Source organism: Callorhinus ursinus, unplaced genomic scaffold, assembly GCF_003265705.2.
Source record: "Callorhinus ursinus isolate GAN/ISIS: 27379988/994484 unplaced genomic scaffold, GSC_fseal_2.0 scaffold1, whole genome shotgun sequence".
Taxonomy (NCBI): domain Eukaryota; kingdom Metazoa; phylum Chordata; class Mammalia; order Carnivora; family Otariidae; genus Callorhinus; species Callorhinus ursinus.
The window spans coordinates 43,673,281-43,700,907 of record NW_027397063.1 but is presented as its reverse complement, the minus strand read 5'-3'; the positions used below and the strand labels follow the sequence as shown (position 1 = coordinate 43,700,907).

Genomic DNA, 27,627 nt, shown 5'->3' with positions numbered 1-27,627 from the left:
TTTCAGAGAGAGCATATGTCTGTATCTCCCTGATTTGCAAAAATGCATAAAGAGTAAATATGGTTATTCTGTAAGATGGATTTCAAAAGTCATTATATGCATTAAAATAAATTGCATGCCCTTATCAAATGATATTTTACACTCATTTTCATCGTGTCATGACAAGAAAAAATGTGATGGAGGTATATTTGCATAAGGGCTTACACTGTGATAAATTATCACCCATGTTTCAAGGTGACTCAGGGAATTATTTGTATAGTACTTTTTATACCTGAAGGGATTAATTACAAAGAATTACAGTATTTGTGAAGTAATCACATTACTCTTTAATATTAAAGACATAATTCTAACTGTGTAAATCTAAGTCCATGATTTGTTTTAGTTTTGTGAGGACTTTTTTTTCCAAATTCGATAAGGGCATATTTTGCTTTATTAAATATAAGACTTAAAAAGTTAATTCCATTTGGTAATATGCTCTAGAGTCTAAAATGAGTCAGAAGCACAATATTTTAGTAGGAGTTGATTGTTCTCAATTATAGTTAACTTTGTTTTGAGATCAGATTAAGACTTTTTAGGATTGTATTTAGTTAGAATTATGTAAACATATAGCACATTCCATTTTTTCTGTAATATTCTCTAACCATAAAACACAAAATCATTCATCGGATGAACCATGTAAATAAAAATAAAACCATGACAATCACATAGATTCAATTTAGGTGCATGTACCTTCATATTTCCAGATGGGAATTAGACCGATATTTTTTCATTTTAAGGATCCATACAAATTCAGATAGGTTCTACAAATAATGCTGCTCTGTTATTTATGATTTTCCACTCTTCTGGTAATAACTGGTAAAACACAGGACCAGAGCAAATTTGCCCCTTATCAGTTGCTTTATGTTGCAGTAGCAAATATGAAAATGGCAGAACCAGCACTTTCATTCTTTCAGAGATACTACAAATCAAGTTGCTCTTTCAAAAAAGCAAAACAACAGCAACTTTGATAGTTTTCTTTCTCTCTCCTAAATTGGGTAAAAGTGCAAATAAACTAAGGACTAAATATTATTTTTAGTCAGTCAAAATCATCACATAATTTTGATATCTGCTACTTTTTCCTGTAGAGTCTTTATAGTCCTGAACAGTCAAGTTTATGTATTCATTTTCTACAAAAAATTCTAATGAGATATATTTGTGTAAGCTTTTCATTAATTTTTTAAAATGTCATTAATTGATGATAAAAAGAAACATTAAAAGATGACATAGGAATCTAATGAAATTCCATTATGGCTTAGAAAACAAAAGTGATAATAGACTAGTCTGGAAATCATTTTTCAGTGTATGGTACAACTTCTAATTTATTTTTTTTCCCATTGTATCTCTTCAGTCTTCTCCTTGTATGGTGAGAAAACAAGATAAACCACTCCCAGCGCCACCTCCTCCCTTAAGAGATCCTCCTCCACCTCCACCTGAGAGACCGCCCCCAATCCCACCTGAAAATAGAGTGAGTCGTCACTTCCATCATGTGGAAAGTGTGCCTTCCCGAGACCAGCCAATGCCTCTTGAAGCCTGGTGCCCTCGGGATGTGTTTGGAACTAATCAGTCAGTGGGATGTCGGCTCTTAGGGGATGGCTCTCCAAAGCCCGGAATCACAGCAAGTTCAAATGTAAATGGAAGGCCCGGTAGAATGGGCTCTGACCCAGTGCTTATGCGGAAACACAGACGCCATGATTTGCCTTTAGAAGGAGCCAAGGTAAGAAAGAAGCAAAGCAGAAGTTAAACAGTCTTCTCAAACTCTTCTGATAGGCGGTAGAATAAAAGGTTGGGCAGTGGTTTTTGGTTTTTTTTTGTTTTGTTTTGTGTGTGTGTGTGTGTGTGTGTGTATGTGTGTGTGTTTGCCTGGTGTGGCACTTCCCTGAAGGTCTTTAATTATCTCCAAGTTATAAATAATCAGAAGCTCATTAAAACTTAAAAGAAGTCAGGAAGAAGGTTCTAAGTAATGATTTAATTTTAATGTGAAGACACTAGATCATTAGCAGGAGATTTATTTCACCTTCCCTTGTTTCATCTGCCAAAACTTTTTCCTATTAATAACTTTTTGGTGGGAGAATGAGCACCGTTGTTTTTTGTTTTGTTTTGTTTGTTGTTGTTGTTGTTAACTCACCTGGTTCTACCTAGTCTAAAAAAAAGTTGATTATAGCGTATCATAAATCGGCCATTGAAATTGTTGCCAAGGACAGTCACCTTGTGAGTCCAGGTAAAATGTTCTCCCATACATAAAGACAGCACTTCCAGGTCACTCTTACAGAGCAAGCTGTTTCTCCATAAAACTGAAAGAGAATGTCACACATGTTGAGCTCTAACTTGAAAGATATCACCACCATCATTTATAGATCCAGGAAAGAATTTAAGTTTATAGGGAACCAAAGAGGCAGCAGCAGAAATCATTGAGTTTAGAATTCTTGGTAGGCCCTTGGCAGAGTTGTACTATAATATTTTCTGGTATTTGCTTCCATGATATTTTTGGCTCTGAGATCAGATGGTTGCCATCTTCCCTCAGCTGAAGGAGGCTTTGCCTCTTTTGAGGACTGTAATATTAAAGTGATGCCTCCCTATTGATCCTTAATTGTTATTTTAGGAGAGTAATAAATTCCTTTAAAATAATGGTTTGCATTGATGAATTCACCATAGATTCAAGAAAAAAAGAAATGTGAAGCACGACACATGTATTCAACCTTTGTGTGTGTGTGTGTGTGTGCCTGCACATATGTACTGTGCACATGTGCTCTTGTGTCAAGCTTAAGTGATAATGAAAACTTTGTTTAATAATATTTAACTTCAGAGGTGCTAGGGTAGCCAGGATATGAAGAGTCAAAATGTCTAGTGTGGCATTCAAAACAAAGGGGAGGAATGCTGGGAGTTTGCCATGACTCTTTGTCTGTGACTCACCTCGGTACCTTCAGTACTTTAAATATATCATCTGTTTTAAATATGAAGGTCTCTAAAGGTTTCCCCCAAGGTCATCTAAACATGTAAATGGAAGAGAAAGTATTTATAAAAGCATTTTTATAATGTTTTCTGAAAATGGAGTGCTTATCATCATCAAATGTATATTTCCACAACCTAGAATCTGGATTGGAGGGATCTGCTGGGTTGTTTTTTTTTTTTTTTTTCTTTTTTCCTTTAGCCTCTATTACTCTTCATTCATACCTGATCATACTTGTCTTCAGAAGAGTGTTGGAATGAGCTCTGACATGAATTGACTGGTTATATCTCGCAACACAGTACAATTTATTTCTTGAATGGACTTTGGAAAAACTTATAGTAATTATCCTAAGCCCATTCATTGAAGACCTCTTATTTCTGGATTCTTTTACATAATATGTTATACAGTTTTAGCATTAATATAAACCTGCCCTTCTAAGCCCTAGAACATACTGGCTATTAATTTTTGTGTGGAAGGTTACCACTTTTTAAATTGGGGTTATAATTTCTTAGGTTATAGGTATGAAATTTTATTATGTTAACTATTAGGTATGAAATATTAGTGGTGACTTCAGTTTTGAAGATTCCTTTAAATGTTTTCTATGTGAACTTTTGTGTCCTGACCATTGGTACATATTAATATCCCAGAGAACACTGAGTAAATTGCACAATATCTCATAGTGAAAGCTGGATTTTAATCTTGTTTAGTTCTGGCTTAATAATCCTCATTAAGATTCTTTAAGGTCGGGGAGCCTGGGTGGCTCATTTGATTAAGCGACTGCCTTCGGCTCAGGTCATGATCCTGGAGTCCCGAGATCGAGTCCCGCATTGGGCTCCCTGCTTGGCGGGAAGCCTGCTTCTCCCTCTGACCCTCTTCCCTCTCATGCTCTCTCTCTCTCATTCTCTCTCTCTCAAATAAATAAATAAAATCTTAAAAAAAAGATTCTTTAAGGTCTAATCTCATATGTTATATGTATTAATAATGCAATGTTTATATTCTCAAAGTTGATTTCATGTTATAACCAGTTTTAACCAAAATTAGACTTCTAAGATTTATGATTTCAGTCTAGTTGTTCAACTTCTATGGTGTATTATAAAGAAGGATTTACATATAGTTAATGTAATAAATAATGTAAAAGAGATGTCTCTTCTTCTCTTTTATTATCTTTATGAAGGAACTTCAGTAGACCACAAGGTACATCATAATTTACATACAGTAGAAAAAACCTAACTCCTCTTCTCATTTCACTGTTGCAAAATCTAAGACACTGGCTTCAACTAACATCTGACAGAGGATTGAGTCCATCTGGGATCTTGTGGTTCTCAGTTTCTGTGTTCCTGCCTTGGAGTTTGTTTCTCACCTACATCTTTATAGTTCTTCCATCCAAACTGATTAAATTTCACATTTGTAAGTGCTTTCTATATGCAAGACCCTCCTGGTGTTCAGGATAACCAGAATCCCAATGTTTTCTCCCCTCCCAAATTTAACAAAAGGTTTTTATAGCAGAGAAATCCTTCAGGCAGAAGGAAAACTGACAAGGATAAGGCAAACCTGGTAGCTGCATTTTAACAGGGCTAAACATCTTATCAGCACAGATCAGCCAGACTCTGGAATCAGCACAGAGTCTTACTTCCTGCTCTAGAAGTTACTTTGTGGAGGCGAGCAAGGTACTACATCTTTGCCCCAACTCCACTTATATTTCTTACCTTTTTTAAATGAGTAGATTTATTTATAACATAAAAATATTTCCTTATTTTTTAAAATTCCGGTATAGTTAACATACAGTGTTATATTAATTTCAGGTGTACAATATAGTGATTCAGCACGTGTGTACATCACCCGGCACTCCTCACCACAAGTGCACTCCTTAATCGGTTCTGTTTCCCCCGTCCCCCCAACCCACCTCCCTTCTGGGAACCATAGTTAAGAATGTTTCTTATTTTGTCTCTCTTATTTTTCTTACTTTATAAAATGGAAGAATAATAGTACCTTATCTAGGAGAATAGTTACCCTCCAAATACCTAAATCCTCCTACTCCTCAGGTCTGGAATAAAACCAAAAGTAACAGCTAGACATAAAGGAGCAGTAGAAGTTGTGACAGTTGACATTTTCATTCATAATAGTAGTACTTTTTTTTTCTTTTTTACAAATTTAAGACCAATATCATCATCTCTTTCTCTCCCTCCTCTCTTTTTATTTAGCATAATTCCTAATGAGTACATTGGTTGCTGAGTTAGTACAATATTTAAGCTGATGGTAGAAGCAAGAGAGTGTATATGTGCTGGGGTTGGGGTGGGCGAGGGCAGGGCAGGGAAACGGCTTGGAGGAAGAGGACATCCGTGATATACAAGGAGGAAAAACAGCTTTTTAGTGTATTTTTCCAACACTACTTTCAGCCGAAGGTACCATGTAATTTTCTCATTTGAAATAGGAGTTTTTTCCTCCTATGTTTCATGAGAATGGTAAATGTTACAATGTATCCTGACCCTCCATACCTGGTGTGCAGTTTTGTTTTATAAGAATTTTTTTTTTTAATATTTATTCGACAGAGAGAGACAGCGAGAGCAGGAACACAAGCAGGGGGAGCAGGAGAGGGAGAAGCAGGCTTCCCGCGGAGCAGGGAGCCCGATGCGGGGCTCGATCCCAGGACCCTGGGATCATGACCTGAGCGGAAGGCAGGCGCCTAACGACTGAGCCACCCAGGCCCCCCTGTGTGCAGTTTCTAAAACATTTTATTGTGGGAGTAAAGGGGATGGGGATCTAGATATTTGGAAGTTGATGTATCTTCACATAACCCAGCATTCTCTCCAATTGTAAACAAACACGTGCTTGTGTGAAATAGGAACAACTCTCATGTAGACTTGTGTTCATTAGAGGGAATACTTCAAATGAACTATTAGCTTCCCATTATAAAGAGAAGAAAACTTGAGTAAGCACGAAATGCTTAAATTAGAATTGGATGTACCTGCAGGGGAAGTTCATAAAATGAACACCCGTAAATGGAGAGAAAACTCACTTTCCTTCACCATATGTCCTCTGTCACTGTGCCACTTCCCACCATCCATTAGAGGCATTTGCCCTTTCCATTTGCATCTTCACTAGATAAATGGTAAGGGGAGCAAGAATAAATTAAATTCTAATTACACCATTTGCTACTTGTAGAGAGCTGTGAGGGAAAGAGCCATTCAGTTCATCGTTAATGTGAAGTGTAAGAATTTTCTGTGACTTTCATTGACTCCCTTTTCTCTCCTCCCTCCCACCTAGCGTCAGCAAATTAGCTAAGGTAATACTTTACTTTTAAATTGAATTTGCAGGCTAAGAATTATTAGGTTTATCTTGTTTTATTGGTAAGGGATTTCTTTCCAGTAGTACTGCTTCCTTTCTCTGAAATTCTCAGATTCTAGCCACATTAGAAACCTGCTCCTTAATAAATATTTTGTTGGCTAGATATTTTATTGTTGGTGTTGGGTTGGTTTGTTTTAATTAGCTGAGGTAAAAATATTTGCATTAAAATGTTTTAAAATGTCATTGGATACTTGAAATTTATCTACTTATATCCAGATAATAACGTTGTGTTAAACTATCTTTATTCGTTCCTCTTGAAAGTTTAAGAATACTGCTGTTTCTAATGTGATAGAAAACTATCTCTGACTTGCGATGTTACTTCAAGTGACATTATTCTAAAATGATCCTGTGTACAATAATCTTTTGAAGATGCTGCTAGATAAATACATCGAAAGAGTCCCCTTTTTGAGATTGTGGCTTTTGCCTTTTGGTGAAGAGGCACATATTTATATGAATACCTCGAACTTATCTATAAATCTGAAGAGCTATCAAGAAATAAGTCCTCGGCGTACAGTGGTTTCATTTCCAATCTGATGTCATAGAAGGACAAATTGTAGCCATATTTTTGGGGTGATGTTTGTGTGGCTTCACATACGTGGGATAGGGAAAAGGGATTGCCTTTGGTGTTTTGTACAAATAAAAGATTTTGTCTTAAATTGTGCTAAGATGATCACAAAAGACCCGATATCTCAAGGGCCCCAAATACTTGAAGCTTAATTTTTAGACAATATTTGAATCTTAAGAAGACATTTCACACTTCAAGATTAGCATTGATGCTATCTTAAGGCATGTAGAAATATATTAATCTAGGATAACCTAGAATTTATAATAAGTTACATGATAACTCAGATTAAACTTCTTCCATAAGTCTAAACTTCCCCTACTGTCTTTTTATTTCTTCAACCTCTTTCAGCTGTATGAGTTCTTAAGATGTTCAAGACACCAGGGGAAATACAAAATGAATAAAGCAAAGTCTAGTGAGAAGGAGACAGGTGTAGGATTAGTTCACTAAAAGATAAGGCATAGGAGAAGCATTCAGAAAGAACAATACGGGCTCCTCAAGAAGAAAAACAAATCTCACTGAGATGCAGTGTAAAAGAAGAAATAAAGAAAGCTGCATGCAAGAAGGTCACTGGCTTATAGACATGAAAAGTTTGGAGGGTGTTTGTGTAGACATGACAGGGAGGAATAGCATGGAGGAAGGGAGTATGGGCATAGTGAAGGAGGTCCATTTTGGATGGATAGAATAGAGAGCATAGGCAGGCTAGGTGAAATACAGCAGTGTAGACTGAAACCAATAATAGAGTGTCCTGAATTCTACACTAAATTATCTTTAATTTGTTAGACAGGAAAGAGGTTTTAAAGGTTTTTTTTTTGTCATTGTTACTTGTTTTTTGGCAGAAGAGTAATAGGATCAGAATATTTAAATTTGTAGCATTTTCAATGGAGTTGTGGTACATTTGGGATAGTCAGCTGGGAAGGCAGAAGAAAAAGATGTCTCCGTAGTTAAAGAATTAAAGAAGACCTGAATCTGGGGCGCCTGGATGGCTCAGTTGGTTAAGTGTCTGACTCTTGATTTCGGCTCAGGTCATGATTCCAGGGTCGTCACATCAAACCCCGTGTCGGCTTGAGATCTTGAGATTCTCCCTCTTCCTCTGCCCCTGCCCCACCCCACCCCCACTCACATGCCTCTCTTTAAAAAAAAAAAAAAAAAAGGCCTGAATCCATGGGGTTTCCATACAAACTGTTTCAGTTGATGCTATCAGTCTACACATTTTAGGAACAATTTTTTTCTCCTATTTATAAACAGGCTTTTCACATTTCCAAAGAATATAAAATATTTAGTTTTAGCTCAACCTGTAATGTATTGCACTCACTCAGGCAGTGGCAGCTAAAATGATTCTAAGTTTACTAGAATGGGTGCAGGTGGGAACATGGAATTCAGAATGAGACAGTGTTTGGGATCTGTTTTGTTCACATATAACTGTAACATCGCCTCTAATGAGGGAGACATGCAAAGGAGAAATTGGAACTCTAGCACAGGTCCTAGATTTTAGAGTGACACTTCAATGCTATACGATTTAGATTGTGTAACTCTGAAAAGTAATCACTGATATATTTCAAATGTGTTCTTTAAACCATGTTTCTTATTTTAAGTTGATAGAGAAGGGCATGGACTTTTATCTTGCGTTCCAAAAGCTTCAACACCATTTTAGAAATACGAGGGGAGGAAAAGAAATTGGTAATGGGGCTCTCGGGCTTTTCAGGTTATGTTACAGCCTTTTGCCCCCACATCAGCCTACCTTTTAAATATGAATTAATAAGAGTTTCGGTAGGAGCCCCATGATAAAACCCTAATGATTACTTAAAGATTTTAAAATACGTCTAACCTTTTTTGTATGTGTGTGACTGTGCAAAGTCGTTCTCTCTTTTTTTTAAATTGCTTTAATTCCAAGTTGTTGCATTAGTAACAAGCGGTTGTTCAGTCCCGGTAGTATAACTGAGAAACCTGGAAATCGGAATTTCTTATTCTGAGTAATTAAACACCGGCTCTCCACAGTACCCTATGAGCAAGGTAACAATTTTAGTTTGTGCTGTTCACACGAAAAATTTCATTTAAAATTGCATGCGCTTTGAAAACCAGAACAGGTCTCTCATTGCCAATAATGTTGAAGCTTCCGCCTTGAAAGATAAAAGGCATTTCTGATTGTACTCATGTACTGTTTTATCAAGAAGTTTAAAAATGTTCTGTTAACCCCAGAGAGCTATAATTTAGAACACTTTTATTTGGAAGAATTGAAATAAGAATTGCACCAGTACTGCTTTCTCTTCATGGAATCCTATAGAGAATGGTAACTTTTCCATAAAAACTGATAGGTATTTGGGAAATTTTACTGTCTGTGTGTCTAGCTACCTGTATCAGATTTATAGAAATTATAGTATGTATTCCTTCTCAATATGTTCAAGAATCACGTTGTATTATATTTTTTACATATAACTTGGTACTCCTTTGGGTGGTGGTGAATAATCGCTATGGTGCCTCTGACTCCTAAGTAAGTTATACGATATTTCACTTGTTTAAATAAACTGACATTACATATGCTTTTCAAAATTACAGTTTTTCTAAGAGCTGCTACTGTTTTAAGGTCCTCCAGAAGTTAAATTCTAAACAAGCCCTTTCATTTCCTTTCAGGTCTTTTCTAATGGCCACCTGGGAAGTGAAGAATATGATGTTCCTCCCCGGCTTTCTCCTCCTCCTCCCGCGGCCACTCTCCTCCCTAGCATCAAGTGAGTTCTGTTGAATTTGGAGGTCATTTGTCTGTGTGTAACGCTATGGTAAATAGTGGGTGTGAAGTACTCCATACAGAAAGTACAAGGTGAATAGAAACACATCAATAAAAATGATCCAGCCAGACTTACAAACTAATGTACCAGAAATCGAGATCCTTCCTGATTCTTTGCTGGGAACCACAGCATCTATGACACTTACCTAAACTTTGAGCACAGAGCTCGGGGAGAGAAAATTTAAGTCTTCCTTCTATCGGAGAAGAGGACAGAGTAGCACAATGAGCTTTCCCCTCCAATTTACCTCTCTCCCTGAGGGGCGTCACATTTATCCCAACTACCCAGTGTGATATCAGAAAATAATCTTTGACTCCTTCAATTTTCCCAGTTCCAAAGCCATTCAGTCACTCCCATTCAGTCACTAACTCGCATTGATTGTTCTTTGGAAGTTTTTTTTTTTATAATCAGCTAATTTTTCCGGTTGCCTCATAGCTGGACAACTGAAAGAATCTTACACATGATGGTATGTCCCGATCTTAGAATTTGTATCAATGGATTTTAAAATGAATTAGCTGAAAAATAAGTTAACCCGGGTTATCACATTTGAAAAATGGGGACACAAGAGACACATTGGACTGTTAGTTAAGTGGTAGATCTACCCAAGTCAAAGCAGGATAAAACCAAGTCTCCTGATTCCCATTTTCCTGCTCTTTATGTTAAATCAGGCTCCCTGCCTTTTCTCCAATATATTTCGTTTACACAGCTGATTGAATTTAAATTCTGCTTTCTCCAGATCACTTTCCTCTTTAAAACCCAGCATTTGTTTTTTTCTTTCCTTTTAAATTAATTCTGTGCTCTTCTGCTAGCAGTAAGATCCACAGGATTTTACCCAACTAAAACATTGTTCAGTAATTCCTAATGCTTACCCTCCAATCTTGTCTTGATTTTTTTTTTCTGGTTTTGTGAGTTTTTCAAGCTGTTTCCTCCTATGCACCATCCTTTCAGAATCTTTATTCTAAAAGTCCATGTCTCAGGCTCTATTTCTTTATGAAAACTTGTGTGACATCTTCATAATGACAGTAAGTGGTAAGACTAATTCTCATTTTTCTTCCTACAGTCTATGTCCTATACATTTAACTATGAACTCTGCTCCACTGTCTTCTAATTTTAAAGTGCTTCTCCACAGTAAAAAAGATGATAAGGTTTTGAGAGCAAAAACTTTTTCTTAAATTTTCTGATTCTTCTATAACCCCTTACTGTGTTTGCTGTGTAATGAATACACCGAGAGTACCTAGTTGCTTGGTTGACTATTGGGTAAGATCTCACTTCTAATTGAAAGTCTTAGAGCATCTTCACTCCTTCCTCTGCTGGTCACTGAGCTCCCCTATACAGAAGAATACAAAAGAAGGATAAGCTAAATCCCAGCCCCCAAGAAATTTGCACTCTACTTTAGAAAATAAAGTGAACATACATGAAATCCCTAGAGAACATTATGCACTAAATTGTATAATTCTAACTTCTTAGTTTTTACTTATGCTTGGAGGAAAGACTGTTACAGACTTCGTAAGTCCGAGGCTGTTTCATAGAGGGGATGGAAATTTCCTGAGTCATGGAGAATAGACACAGTCCAAAAAGTGAGCGGACAAGAAGAAAGCAAGAGTGTGAAACGTGACATCATTCAGGGGACAGTGGGAAACTAAGCTAATTGGAGCATTCTCCAGTGGTAACTTTTCTGGGAACTGCCAGATAATGTAGCTGACATAAAAATTGGAAGCAAACACACATATTCTATATAGTAGGCTCCAAATCAGTAAGAACATAGGATATCCTAGCCTCAAATGAACTCTGGATATATATATATATATATATATATGTTAATTTAACTTAGATGTTTTATTATATTATATTATATTATATTATATATATATAATAAAACATCTAAGTTCAATTAACTCTGATAATGCAGAAAATGAAGTAAATGTTGCCAATTAGAGATGAAATTCACATATTCTGTTTATTAAATTCCTATTGGCAAGTGGGTAAGAAGCAGAAGTTGCTGTTTGCTTCATATATATTTAATATTAGATACCTGTTTCTCCTGTAAATTAAGAATAAATTCATAGCGTAGTGTGTTTTATTAATATTTTTCTAGTCTTTCAGTTTGTAAGTGCATGTGAATATATGTTATCCCCATTTACTCTTGATTTTTCCCTCAGAAATGATGCAGTTGCTTTACTTGAACAGAGAAATATTTTAACAGTATATGTTTAACAGCAAATTAGTTTTTGATTCTGCATGCTGCAAATTAACCGTAATTAACAATACAGTGTCAACTTTTAATGTCACATTTATCTCCAGTTTTTTATTCTGACTATATAGGTAGCAGTTGTTCATTGTATAAAATACGGAAACTGTAGAAAAGAAAGAAAATTAAAAAATATGTAAATATGGGCATATACATACTCAAAATATCAATGTCCAGAGTTTTAACATTTTGACTTTTTTTAGATTTTTTTTACATGATTTAGATTATATTGTAGAGGTAATTTCATGCCCTTCTTTGTTACTTAATATTTTAATAAGCACTTGTCTTAATCATTTATGGACTGTATTATTATAAAACCAGCATGGAAATTTGAAATGAACGTTAAAATAGTCAAACCTGATCCTAGACTTGACTCCAGCAATATTAAGTATTTGACTGTCTTTGAAGAAGGTAACTGTTTCTCAGGCCTCACTTTCTCCATCTGATAAATGAAGGGGCTGTTTATCTTAAAGGATCTCCAAAATCCTTTTGAGCTTCAACTTTTTAGGTTCTATGCAATATGTTTTTTAAGGGGTACTCATCTATAGTGTTAATTATATATGAAATATTTGGTAATTTAAGTGTTCATTTGTAGTTGGCTGTTTGTGTCTCATTGCTGAAGCCAGTATGAGTTGGATTACTGCTCTAGTTTTGTTTGGTTTTTGTTTTTTATGTTTGGTCTACCTGGGCCTCATTAGAATGTATAACCAGAGTCCAATGAGTATAGACCCGTAGCCCTAGAGGGGCATAGAGCAGAGGTCTCAGCAAATAGGGATGAAATAGGGGTGTTGGATGTTCAAGTACCTAATTCCATGTTAGACTCTTTCTGCATGTTTCAAAATCAGCCCAAAGCAAAATCACATATTACTACCTAACGTAGACTTATATTTCTTGCAAATGTTGAAAATCCCAAAGTTGAATTCAGGAAAGTCACAGCTAGCATTTTCCTTTTTAAATGTACATTGTGTTGTTATAAATATTTACCAAAGTGTAATTGTTAAATTATTTGATGTTACCGTGATTCCCATTTACTTGATGTAAGAGGCTACGCTGATAATTTTACTTTCTTATAAAATTATGTTTGCAATTATGTGACTTTTATTATATAACTATCTTGAGACCTAGAAGAATATAGAATTTATTTTTAAAAAAATGTTCTGTTGAAGCAAGCTAAAACTGTACTAGTTTGCATAGTTATTTTTTTCTTAAATAGTTTTTCTAAATGGTTTCTATTTAATTAACATAATTGACATTTAGCTATAAATGTAAAATTTTAAATAAAAGCTTAAAACATGGGTACTTAGGATTTTCTAGGAGGAGATTGAAAAAAAAATCCTATGTGGATTATTTTTACTTTGTAGTTTAAATCTTGACTAAATTATATTTGTCTTGAAATAATTTGACTAGAGTTGAATAAGGTATTCCGAGGTTAAATATTATACCACCTTTAAAGCCAAAATAAGAATTTTGGTTTGGTTAGTTTCAGAAAGTTTTGATCAGCATTATGACATGATACTGGTTTGCATTTTTAAAGAATTTCCCTGGCTGTTAATGTGGAAAATTGTCTTTAGGACAGCAGAAGTGAAAGCAGGGAGACCAATGGAGAGTGGTGTTTGTCTGATATGGTAGACCAATCAGAGCTGGTCAGGGCTTTGACTGGAGTCATGGTGATAGTTACTGGGTCAGCTTTGGGGAATATTTTGATCCAATGGTATCTGTTAATAAACTGGATATCTGTGAGGTATGATAGTCAGTGACAACCCCTACATAGGTTTTTGGCTAAAGAAACTGAGTGAATCATTGGTGCCATTTTCCAAAGTGAGGGAGACTGGAGAAGAACAGATGCGGGAACAGGACAGAGGTATAAAACTGAGACTTAGGGATCTGCTGAGTTTGGGATGCTTATCTCTCTCTCACACACACACACACACACACACACCTAAATAGACATTTTGAGGGAACAGTTGAACATACCATCTAAGCTTAAAATTTGTATTATATTCAGGTGAATATTTCAGTAGGTGCTATCGAAAGCTAATAAACTTAATGCTCAAGTTTAATAGATTGGTTATACTCTTAGACATATGAATGTTAACTCTGTGAGATTTTTAACAATATAGGAACTTATATATTAAAGTATTACCTTGGAGTAGACTATGCCATTTACCCCTGAAATGTTAATTAGGGAAAATTTATTTATAACACTTCTGTAGAGTAAAATTTTAGTAAACATTATCGGTTATTACCAAAATCTTCATTTGTATCCCAAATTGCTAGGGAAAATAAACTAGAAATGTAGCTTTGTGAATGTAGCCTCGACAACTGCCACTCTCCAGTGAGGGTGACCAGAGAGGTCCACGCTTCCGAACATCAGCCTCTGTGCATGTGAACATGCGTGTGACTGTGGTTGTCTTTTTTTTTTTTTTTTTTTTAATTTATCTGACAGAGAGAGAGACAGCAAGAGCAGGATCACAAGCAGGGGGAGTGGGAGAGGGAGAAGCAGGCTTCCCGCGGAGCAGGGAGCCCGATGCAGGGCTCGATCCCAGGACCCTGGAATCATGACCTGAGCCGAAGGCAGACGCTTAACGACTGAGCCACCCAGGCGCCCTTGACTGTGGTTGCCTTTAAACAGTCACCAGAATGGTCTCTCTATAAATCTGAGTGTAAAACTATAAAGTTAGATCAGTGTGTGAATGAAACGATTTGGAGAGTTCCTGGTAGAGGGGAAAGTTTGTTTTGTTTTGCTTTGTTTTTAACTAAAAAGTGGATGACAGAGAAAGAAGAGAAAAAAGGACTAAGCCACAGGAGACATTAATACCATAAATACCACACTGTAATTTAAAAACACTTAAAAGGGAATGAGCTTGATGGGAATTTTTCATTTTGTATATGGTATGTACCAGGCTTCATTACGTGTGCCTAGTGTCAAAAGAGCAGGAAAACATGTTCTGTTATTGTTCACCTGAGGATCAGTGTAGGCAATATGTACTTCAGTTTTTAGAATCCTTTCTATGCTCAGTGATAAGAAATTAGTGTTATTGATTTAAATATAAGAAAAGATGGTAGAAAACTTTTTAGTGGAAGATAAAGCTATAATTAAGAGCTACTCTGTTTTCTTAATCCTAGCAAATGAATATGGTTGCTCTTTTATTAGTTTCCGAACAGCTTTCCTCTAGTAGTACCTTAAAATCTTTTTAAGACTTGCCAAAATACTGCACTATTTTTGTTTGTTTGTTTTACCTTGGGTAAATGGAAAAGTGCATTATTACCAAAGATAACAGTCTCCTATAAATAACAATTGACATGATATATAGGGGATGGTGGAGAGGATCCTTCTTTTCCTTTTTTTTTTTAAGATTTTATTTTAAAAAAACAAAAGGTTTTATTTACTTATTTGAGAGAGAAAGAGAGTAAGAGCACGCACGCACAAGCAGGGGGAGGGCAGAGGGAGAGCAAGAAGCAGACTCCCCAAAGAGCAGGGAGCCTGAGGCAGGGCTCGATCCCAGGACCCCGGGATCATGACCTGAGCCAAAGGCAGACGCTCAACCGACTGAGCCACCCAGGCGTCCCAAGGGTCCTTCTTTTCAAATTGTTCACTATGATCGCTGTGGCATTCTTCTCTTGTATCATGTAGAATGCTTGTGCATTTGATTTTTACCTACTGGTAAAACTTAGTATTTGAAACTCAGACTTAATTTATAAATCAGTAAGATTATTCGGGAAAATAAAGTTTTGTTCAAATCTCCTGCAAAGCAGTTTGACCACCCTAACATAGGTTTTCTAGTGAATCTTCTGTTGAGACATTGATGAAAACAGTTGAGGGTTGCAAGTATATCATTTTATTCCAGTCTCAACAGAGAAAGCAATAATGTGTGGAGAGTGTATAAAATAAATATGAATATTATTTTTCTCCCTTTTATCATAGTATTATAATTTCTAAATTCACATAGAATTGCAGTCCCTTCTCATCTTTTGTGGGAAAACAACATTTGGTGGATGGCTATAACCTGGATGGGGGGGGAGTGCCGTTAATTCCACTAATCTTTGATTTTCTCTAAAAGCTATGATGAGAACTGATAGAACATTAGTCCTAGTGATCTGACAAACCTGTTACTTATAATTTACAAAAAGAACTCATTTATGATCACAAAAAAATAGGTAGCCTTAGAAATGTGAGCCATTAGGGTTCCCTGGGTGGCTCAGTTGGTTGAGTGTCCAACTTGATTTCAGCTCAGGTCATGATTTTGGTGCCCCCGCATCGGGCCCTGTGCTGAGTGTGGAGCCTGCTTGAGACTCTTTTCCTCTCCCTCTATCCCTCCCCTGACTCACACATTCTCTCTCTCTCTCTCTCTCTTTCTCTCAAAAAAAAAAAAAAAGAAAGAAAAGAAAACTGTGAGCCTTTGGATGCTACTTAAATATACAATGTAAAATATATTCCTTATACTGTCTCTTTTTGGTCCCACAGAGGCATAATCTATCATATATTCTCCATTTCTCCATGAACATATCGATCCATTGATAGAAATGTGTAGGGTTAGAATGAGATTTTATTTTCATATTAAGCAAGGGCATCTTTGCATATTCCACAACATTCAAGCATTTCTTAGTTTCTGTTAAGATTTCATTGACTTCTCAAAGTTATTTGAAGGCCACTAAGAATATTCAGCATATTTGTGAAAGATGCTTATCTACAATATCTAAAATGAGTTAAAATGAATTTTTAATTTTTAAAATGAAATTTTCCCTGGTTAAAGCATAATTTATGTACAGTAAAATCCAACTTTGTGAGTTCTAACACATAGCCATGTACTCACCACCACAATCAAGTTACAGGACAGTTCCATCACTCCAGAAAATGTCAATGTCTCCCCTCACCCCAAACCCCTGGAAATTACCAATCTGATTTATGTCCATATAGTGTTGCCTTTTCCAGAAGGTCATATAAATAGAGTCATGTGGTACATAGTCCTTTGAGTCTGGCTTCTTTCTACTTAGTGTAATGCATTTGAGATTCATCCATGTTATCAAGTGTATCCATAGTTTGTTCCTTTTTATTGCTCCAGAGTAAGTATTCCATTTTAAAATGTACTGTGGCTTTGTTATCCATTCCTCCACTGAGGGACATTTGGGTTATTTCCAGTTTGGGGTGATTACAAATAATACCACTTTAAATATCATCGTGAAGTCTTTAATGTCCAACATATATTGAAAAATTAGATTCTCAAGAAAAGTATGTGTTTCCTCAGTATCTATCTTCTTGATTTCTAAAGCAGACCCCCTAAAAATTTTAGAGATGGACATTGGTTCTGAGTAAGTTAACTTAAAAATGTAACTTAAAATTTGTTTCTCCAATTTATATACAAGTTCGTGAAATGCTTACAATTAAAGTTTATAGGAAAGCGCATGTTAAACATAATGATATGCCACACCAGCTTTTCTCGATATCATGAAAGAACCCTCAAAATCAGTATGTATTATAAAACTCACTCTGATATACTGGGGAAATTACTTATTTGTGCAATCATTTCAAATACAGCTTTATTTTGTGTCACCACTTCCCAGGGCTATGATTTCTGTGAGTTAAGTATTTTCCCTGTTAGGATTGTGATAATTAATACAAGAATTATGGACTAGTGTATACAGCAGGTTCTGAAGATTCAGTTTTAAGAAAAGATATTTTTTAAAACCTTGCCTTCAGATATGATTAAACATTCTTACACGTGGAAAACGAGTGAAATAATTTTTTAAAAGGCCTTTATAGATTACGAAAGAATACTAAAAATGATTGTTCTTTTCCCCTTAACAGCTTGGTCATCTATTCCTCTGATAACCACTCATTTTTATCTAAAAGCTGTGAGTGCTCCCCCAGACACACACCATGCCAGGCCTTTGTTGACTCAGGGTCTATCCTTAAGCATTTTGCAATTCAGGACAGAAATAGATGACAGACATAGATGAATATATAGAAAACACAGTGTCAGTGAAGGAACATATACTAAATACATATAATCGAACAAATTAAAGTTGAAAGAAAATTGTTTTGTCGGGCAATGTCACAAGAGGTTCATAGATAGACAATGAAAGTGGGTATTTCTACTCTGCCTTTTTTTCTGGAAAAGTTGATGGACTGAGTTATCAAGAATTACTCAATTGAAGGAAAGAAAAGTACACAGCAAATGGTGGTGTTTGAGTTATAAGTTACATAAATAAAGCCAGTGGGATATGCAGGTCACCCCTCTGATTATGTGCCTCTCACACCAAGAATATAAAATGCTATAGAGGAGTGTATCTGTGAGTTTGTTTTGAAATGTAAAAATCACTAAGAACAGCGTTGGAAAACATATTATTGGTTTGTTTCAAGTGTGCACTTGCAGAAAATGGATGTATTTCTCACTGAAGGCTCAGATAACTAACACAGTGAATTTAACAAGAGGTGCAGGTTGGGGAGAGAATGGCCATGCATCTTTGAGAGGATGTGTCCTTGTGCATTACCCGAGTATTAACTCCAGAATGACAGTCACAGTGCAGAGCGCTCCGCGAGTGTAGGATGATAATATAAAGGGAATGAAGTAATGGGTGTAAATGGTGAGATGGGTTACTTGGCAGCTTTAACTTGGAACCAGCCAAATACAATTTGCTCTGCTTTGTTCTTCTGATACCCTAAACATTTCTCAGAAGCCAAATCAATGACTGAAAATTTTCTTGTGTCCCGTAAGTTAGGTATTTTCTCCACTGCCAAAAGTAAACACACATGATAGTTAAGGAAAATTATGAAACTAATTCTTTTACCACTTATTTATTGGTGAGTAAAACTGAACCTATTTTTTGAATTAGTCTGTGAGGAGAAAAAAAAATTCCACATATAATTACAAATAGTGTAATTATTTACATGAATTGAGATTTCTCTTTCGGTATTTTATATACAACTTCTTTATCTTATTTGTGCCTTCTCTTTTTTAAAAAACTTTATTTTTTAGAGAAGTTTAGAGTAATTAGAGACTTTAGTTTTTTTAGATTTACAGCAAAATTGAAGAGAAGGTACAGTGGTACCTCCTCAAAGACAGGTAAAAATATGCTTTTGAAAAGTCTTAGAAGGGATTTTTCTTTAATCTTTGAACTTTCTAAGCATTCAAATACATAGTTGAAACTTAAACTTTTACGTTTTTCACAATGTCTTCTTGTAATGGGCACAAAGAAAAGCCCTTAAATTTTTTCTCGTTCCCTTATAGTAAGCCCCCCACACACATGCCTCCCCTTTCCATCATCAACATCACCACCATCATGGTACATTTGTTAAAACAGCTGGACCTATATTGACACATAATCACCCAAAGTCCAGACTGTACATTCCTGTTTGTTAGGATAGAAACTGCTTTTATTTTTCCCTTCAGTACTGGATAAGATTAATTTGATATAAAAAGTTATGTAATGCTGAATAAAATGTACTGGAACGAAGGGTACCTGTGTGGCACCGCTGGTTAAGCATCTGACTCCCAGTTTCGGCTCAGGTCATGATCTCAGCATTGTGAGATCAGCCCAGCATCATGCTCCCTGCTGAGCATGGAATCTGCTAAAGTTTCTCTCTCCCTCTCGCTCTGTCCCTCCCCTGCCATGCATTCTTTCTCTGTAAAATAAATAAATCTTTTAAAAAATTTTAAAAAATGCACTGGAATGATATTCTTATAAACTGGCTTATCTAAGTAGAATATTATACTGATATAAGAAGTTTGCATTAAAAACACAAAGAAGAAAAATAGTATCCGACTTTTTCGAACTTATTAAAATGGTGATAAATGGGATATTTAAGCACTTTTTTTGGATTTAGATAGAAATGCCACTTAAGGCATTTTTCACTTCTAGATATAATCCACTAAAATCCACTTAAGCTAATAATCCATGATTAGTAAATTTTAGCAGTAAGCCTTTATTATTACATAAAATCTTAGGTGGGCTTTACTTTTCATTTTCTTCAGAAATATTCCATATGTTGATTTGCAGCAAAGCAAAAGAGTAGGGGGGGGGAATTACCCAGATGAAATTCTTTATCACTGAAGAGAAAATATAGAATCAGCCATAACAGATGTGATTTCAAAAACTGTCCATTCTTGTCTCAATATGCAGTGCTTCTTTGGAAACTCTTAAATCTTTGGAAATAACCCTCAACAGGCAGATGGTAGATTTCTAACATTGATGTTGTTGAACATTTGGTTAACAAGTCTTTTTCTTTTATACAAGATATGCTTGAATTGCATAGGAAAAAAAGGATTCATTATGAATGAAAGTATATTAGGATATAGAAAGGATGTATATTCTTTCATTTGCTGATAGAACCCATTTTGGTCGTTGAGTTAGGTAAATCGATGTCCTTGGTCATGTTTGATATCCCTACTCTAACACCCATCAAGATCACCATTTTGCAGTCCATGTACTCCCCAGCCTTCCTTTGGAATATACATACCTCTTCTAAGGTTACACCATAGGAGGTGTAACCCGTAGGTTATTAATCAGGTCATTAGCTTGGGCTCTGGGCCATGGATTTTTTGTCACTGTGTCACTGTGCTTTCATCTCACTATAAACTGTCATCTGAATTTGGAGATTGTTCAAACAAACAAGAATTCAAAAATCAGTATTGAGAAAGTCCTCAAAGACAGGTAAAAATATGCTTTTGAAAAGTCTTAGAAGGGATTTTTCTTTAATCTTTGAACTTTCTAAGCATTCAAATACATAGTTGAAACTTAAACTTTTACGTTTTTCACAATGTCTTCTTGTAATGGGCACAAAGAAAAGCCCTTAAATTTTTTCTCGTTCTAACTAGTGAGAAGAAATCTAAATGAAAAAGTTATTTCAGGCTTGATGGCACATGTACCAAAGGATTCTTGCTCCCTCTACAGAAGGTGCTTCAAAATTGCAGTCACAGGAATTAAAAAAAAAAAAAAAAAACTTTTAATGAAACAGAGGTTTCACCATGATTAACAAAAGCTTTGGGTTTATATACACCAACAATGTCTTGCAAATTGGTTCGATGCCAAAAAGTTAGGGTAGGTGCGTGTGTTTCTACTTTGATATTTTTCACTTGCATAAGCAAGAATTAGATTAAACTCCATTAGCGACAACTGTGAAAACAGTAGGTTTTGTTTCCTTGTTTGGCTTTGTTTTATTTTGTTTATTTACTCTCATGGACAAGTAAAATGCTTGAAAATTTATTTTGATATTAGATGGTTGTTGTACTCATTTTCATTCTTTTTTATTTAGCCAGGGAATTGAAGCCATGAAAATAATGTACTGTACCTCAAAGACTTTTAATAAGCTCTCTTATTATCTACTCCTAATTGTTCCAGTCATTTTTAGTTCTTAGTAGTTGTTGGGGAAAAAAAATTAACAATTTGAATTGTACTTGAACTCCACAGGAGAAGGAATTAATTTAATTGAACTGGATTTTTTTTTCAGCTATAGGTAATATTCACAAAAGACAGAAAGTTTGACCTTTCTATAAAGACTTCATTAATATATAAAACTACCAAGCGTATATATTTATTATCTTAATTTACCCAATTTAATGTACCCATGGAACAAAATGTTAATATTTTAATAGCTTTGGTTTGGATAATTTTATACATTCTCTTTTAACTTCAAGACCTTTTTATTTAATTTGACAGGATACTAGTTTTTCTTACTGTGCCATTTAAAATTATAAGTATGAAAATTCTTTTATTTCATCAATAGACTCTTAACAAAAGATTGAAAATCCTTTTCATCTGTATTTAGTATAAGAACAGCCCTTCTGATGTTACCCTGTAATTGAAAAATGAACACAAGTGACAAAGTAGCTCCTTTGATTTGAATATATCACATCCGACTTGCCTGTTCTGAATTGTTATGCTGAAACTAGACTGGATTTTCTTCCCTCTCCGGTAGGTGTACTGGCCCGTTAGCAAATTCCCTTTCAGAGAAAACCAGAGACCCAGTAGAGGAAGATGATGATGAATACAAGATTCCTTCATCCCATCCTGTTTCCCTGAATTCACAACCATCTCATTGCCATAATGTAAAACCTCTTAGGTAAGCATACAGGCCGCTTTTTATCACCTCACATCTGCACAAGCATTATCATTGTGGTTTTTTTTAAGCAACTGAATTACATGTATTTAATTAAAAATCCTTGATTTCTTGGTCAAAACAACCTCTTCCTATATACTATTTTCTGCATTATTTTCAGAGAAAACTAAAAGATGGAGATTTCACATTAATCAGGAAGTCATTTAACTAAATTAATCAACTAGTAAATCTAATGGAACAGTTTGTTGCCCCTCCCCCCCACAAAACAAATTATAGTCTAATAATGCTGTACATTACGTATTGTGGTGATTAATTCATGAATTTTCAATACGCTATTTTCAGTGCATATTATCAGTTCTAAGCACATATCTCATGAAGAAAAATCACTGCCCCAAAACTATTACCCAGCCTTCCTTAGAATTTTTTTTCATGATGTAAAGACTAGTATAATATATATTCATTTCCCTTCTTGATATGCTACCTACTTCTATCCATCATATCTTGAAGAAGTAAAAACAACAACAACAACAAAAAAAACACAACTAACTAAAAGTATTTCCCTTAGCTGTATTTTTTTTAGTCAGGAACTATTTTACTTTTCCTTAGCTCGAATAAGGTTGTGAGGGATAGTGTCTTTTTTTTTCTTCTCGTCAGTTGTTTGTTCTCCTTATGATGGAGACTCCCGTGGTCTTTGAAGTGGCAGCTCCACTGAGGTGTATAACAGTTACTAAAAATGGGTGGCGTGTATTGAAATATTAGTGTGTTTTTAAGTAGAAAGATGATTCTGCACTTACATAATTGACATAGTAATCTGTAATCTCAAATATTTTTCTTTTTTCTCATTTGACTTACACAAGGTACTCAGTAAGTCAAATCTTGGTTTTAAAACTTACTTTGTGAGCTCATTGCCTTTGTGAGACGGAATCCCTGGAGCGATGCTCAGCACACAGCATAGGGCTCGACTCCGCTGGTGGCCCAGACTTCCTGCCTTCCAGCAGCTCTTGGTTGAGGATAGAACTGCCAAACGCTTCAGCCATCTCTGTCATCTTTCCTTCATGTGCCATTTCCTTTTCAAGGTCAAGTCAATCAGTGGAAAGCATTTTATGAGTGGAATGTTTCCTTTTTTTCAGATGAAAAACCTAAAAAATGTTTTAGTGCCTTTGAGTATCACATGGAGGTGAAAATGCAATACTTGGAAAAAAGAAGCAAATCCTCATTTGAACCAGAGAGCTGTCTACATGAGTGATCCTGGTTAGAATTATCAACACTCTGGAGAATTCTTAACCTGGATTACTAACATCCTGCAGTCTAGGGCTTCATATTTCAAAACAAGAACCAAAGCATTTCATGCTAATCAGTGGTGTTTAAGGCATTTGTTGATAAAACAGTATCATGGAGAAGATAAATTACTGAGAGGCAATTTCTCATATTAGAAGAGCCAAATGTCTACTGCTCTTATTAGAAAAAAGTTATTCCTTCACATCAAACACAAATTGTCACAATTTTTAGTCCTTTTGACTCTGACAAATGTAGAGTAATTTTTAAAGACTGAAATAAGATGAGCTTTTTTGGTTTCCTTGGGATTTCATTTTTTTCATTGCTGAAGAAGTGAGAGGTATAATTTAAATGCTTTAAATTTTAATTGTCAGATCATATTGGATGAGATTTTTGGTGGCAGGCCTCCCAAATCCTGAAAATAATGACCACCATTACCATCTTTCTATTGTTATAGAGAAGTAATAAATGTTGATAATCTCTAACCTTAATTGGAGTGAATTTTTTATCTAATTTGTTCTCGAAAGCCAATGGATGAAGTAACTTCTTATGTCCTCCACAGAGCACTCTTTAAGCTCTTTAAGCTTAAAAACTTCCTTTTCCCCCTTTGGAACATCAGAAGAAATAAATTGTCAATATGTGGAAAAAGTCAAACAGTAGATGAATAATTCAATTCAGTTTCAGTAAAAATCCATCATTATTATGAAAATTCAATACATGATAACTATTTTAAAATGAACCATCTCTGGCACCTGAAACAGATGTGGCCACCAGAGAGAATGGGAATGAATTTCAGATGAAGCACTCTTGCAGTAACTATTTAAGTATCCACTGTCTCGTCCATTATGTATGTACTTTTACTTTGCCCCAAGAATTCAGAGTAAATCAGAGAAAAGGAAAATACAAACTCTGTTTCCTGTAGCTTTTTGTGAACAGAATAACTTGGTGAGCAGAGAGTTCATTGTTACACAACTATAAAGACAAAATATGCTCTGTACTTTCACTTCCTACTATATTCCCATGGCCCGGTTTTGTCCATTGTGGTCATGGTATGATTCCAGTGTATTAATACAAACAACAAGAAGACTTTTTTAGTAAGTATTATCCTTTACAGACACCCAAATTAAAATATTTGTCATGTACCCAAGGCCTTTGCCAAAGTCATTTGTCTACAAGCCACTAGAAGTGCGAGAGTTTTGGTCATAGTGGTAGTGAAATTCTAACACAGACCCTATGTCTTCAAATATGCCCATCAGAATTTTAATGAAATTTTGGAACATTTAATAATTCTTCTTTGATGGGCTCTAGTTTATTATAAGGAAAGCTTAAATTACAGAAATAAAAATATGTTAAATACCATCAGCAAATAATAAAGTCATTGGGACTATTACATATTTATTTTTGCTTTACTACATGTTTTTCTTCAAAAACTTGACAAGGTATTATTGAACTCATCCAAATATGTTAATTTTCACAGATGTGTTTAGCTTATCAAAAATTTTTGTGGCCTTTGTAACTCTTGATTTCACTTTAAAAAAAGATTATTTGTCTCCATGAGATATTTACTTCTTCTTTGTAAAAATAGTTGAATAAAAATATCTAGATTATATTTCTTATACCTTTTCCAGAAAAGGAAATTATATTTGTTTTCAAGCTTGGCGTATCAGCAGGGTTGCTAGTTCATCTCACCCTCCAAATTACTTTTAAATGGAAAGTAGTTTTTCTTAACGATTTTTGTCCTTTGATCTCTGCTTTAGGTCTTGTGATAATGGTCATTGTATATTAAATGGAACACATGGTACATCTTCAGAGATGAAGAAATCAAACATCCCTGAATTAGGCATATATTTAAAGGGTATGTATAAAACATATTCTCTTTGTGTTCTAGATCTTAATGGTCAGAATTTAAAGGCAAAATTCCATGCCATTGTTGTACTGAAAATACATTAAGATTTTGTGTTATCCTCTAGGAGATGTTTTTGATTCAGCCTCTGATCCAGTGCCATTACCACCTGCCAGGCCTCCAACTCGGGACAATCCAAAGCATGGTTCTTCACTCAACAGGACGCCCTCTGATTATGATCTTCTCATCCCTCCATTAGGTTGAAACCTTTAAAACAATTTTCAAACAAGCCACCCTGCCTCTTCTTTCAGTTAATATCTATCTGAATTATCAGACTTCAGAGTTCAATGTAACACAGACTTACAAGGTTATGAATTTGTCTGAATTAGAATGGATTCTCTAGGTAGTGGTGGCTCTCAAGTTCATGCAACCATTATTCCACGTATATGATTGAAGCAATGGTGTACAGGGCTGGCCATCAGTCTGCATTTTATCAAGTCATCTCTTTACGTATTAAATGCAGTCTAAAAAACCTGTGAGAGCGCATCCTTCCTTCCCCTGAGCCCTTGTGTTCTAGTAGATTTGAAATGTTCATCTGAGATTTTCTTTAAGTACAATTCTTAATGAATGTGTACTTACTCTTTCTTTCAGCATAACATGGCCCAGTTCCCCTTACTTAGCTAATTACATTATGGAAAATTATATATGTTATTGTTAGAGAACTGAGAAATAGATTGTCTTATAATCATTGCAATTACACATCCAAAGAATCTCAGTCTCTTTGGTTCAAATTTTAATGTAAAGTACACTAATGTGTGTGTGTACATGCGTGAAGGTACACATGTATGTATGTTAAAGTTGGCTGGTGCTGGTATCTGTGTTTATTAATTCTAGAAGTTTCTCACCTATTTTTAGAGGAAGACAAGTAGAATCTCCACATACCTTAAGGCTTCACAATAACAAGTAACCATAACATAAAGTAATGTATGATGAAGGTCCATCTATAAGCTTCTCTGAATCAATTATTCACCAAGAACTGTGAAATGACCCTTTTGAGTTTTTCCCAGACACCGTCAACCCGTGTATCTAGTTATATAATTGCAGTGTCTTTTGCTCCTGCTCTTTCCGTAGCTCAGTGCTTCATTCTCACTTCATCAGTTACAGGCACCTGCTAACTTCTTTACCTACAGTTTTTTTTTCTCCCTCCCACTTCTTCCTATGTGCTGGTTTTTGACCTGTTACCCACGTCTTCATGACCTAGATCAGCATTGTTCAGTAGAACTTTATGTGGTGATGTAAAGAATCTATATATTCACCTGCACGACTGTGGATGGAACTGAATTTTAATTTCAACTAAACAGCTGTATATGGATGGTGACTCCATATCAGACAATGCAGATCAGTGCTCCAGCCTGTCTTTGTAACTCAACCTTCCTCCAGCCCTTCATGTACATCTCATGCTTTATTTATACTATTTATACTATTCCCTCTGTCTAGAAGACACCATCCTTGCATTTAATGAATAAATGTTTTTGAGCCTCTGATATCCCAGGCCTTTCTGTTTTTGATAACACCTTGCTGAATACCGCTTTCTACTTTTCCTGTCCCCCTTACAATGTGGAGCTCTCTCTGTGAGATCTGAGGGACTCTCACCTGTGAATCATACCTCTTTGTGAGTTTTTCTTAGATCTTCTTGTGGAATCTAAGCTCCTTGCATCAGGACCTTGTGATTTTGATCTTCACATTACCCATGTGCCTAGCATGGTGCCTGACATTGAGGGGCTGAAAAAAGGATTTGGATGAATTAAGATAATGAATGTAGCAGATAGCCTAAGGTTGGCAGGATAGCAAAGCTCTCTTTCCTCCCCTCTGCCACACCTCCAAATGTTTTAAGTTAGAAAAAGACTTATTATCATTAGAGAAAATACTTTGAATATGTTTTGTAAGGCAAGTTGGATGAATGATAAAACTATTTTTTTAATATACCTTTGGCTTAAGTCAATAAATTTAAATATATGAATTTTTATTATGGGAATATGTAGGTGTTTGCTTATACCCTGTTTTATTCACAGAGTATTTGAGATTACTTACAAAAATATATACATTGCAATTTTATTGTTTTAAAGAATTGAGATAAGGGAAAATATGAGTAGAATAGTAAGATGTGACAAGAGAAAAATAAGTAGACATAAAAGCATACTGCAATATTCTGTAGTTACTAAAGCTGGGAAATATGCAAATATAAGTAGTTTGGGGACCACAGAAGAGAGTTCTATATTTAACTGTTCCTCTTTAGCGATATCTGATAAATCGAAAAATACATTTCTCTACTATAGGTACATTTTCTGTATTTTGACAATGAAATATATGGAACATTAGTTTAAATGAATTAAAACCCAGAAGAATAAACTTTAAAAGATAATCTGTTCTGTGACATTAAGTTTTTTGTGCACAGTGTGATTTTCTAATAAGAGGCTATGAACTCTTATTGTTAAATAAAAAGTTCTGTTTTGATGGTACGACCTATAATA

At 35.3% G+C, this 27,627-nt stretch overlaps 1 protein-coding gene across 11 annotated transcripts in view; it reads left to right on the top strand.

Moving 5' to 3' along the window:
* CBLB (Cbl proto-oncogene B) overlaps nucleotides 1-27,627 on the top strand; it is a 219,527-nt gene that overhangs the window by 154,938 nt on the left and 36,962 nt on the right. For 6 of the 11 annotated variants that reach the window (XR_003208751.2, XM_025873660.2, XM_073892848.1 and 3 more), the window contains exons 12-16: nucleotides 1,388-1,753; nucleotides 9,525-9,619; nucleotides 21,838-21,981; nucleotides 25,011-25,108; nucleotides 25,224-25,355. Coding sequence is in view for 10 of the 11 variants with exons in the window: in XM_025873660.2 (XP_025729445.1) it covers nucleotides 1,388-1,753; nucleotides 9,525-9,619; nucleotides 21,838-21,981; nucleotides 25,011-25,108; nucleotides 25,224-25,355 (835 nt within the window). In the remaining variant the exon portion in view is untranslated. The remainder of the gene's footprint in view (nucleotides 1-1,387; nucleotides 1,754-9,524; nucleotides 9,620-21,837; nucleotides 21,982-25,010; nucleotides 25,109-25,223; nucleotides 25,356-27,627) is intronic. The other 5 variants (XM_025873709.2, XM_073892883.1, XM_025873701.2 and 2 more) reach the window with 3 other exon arrangements.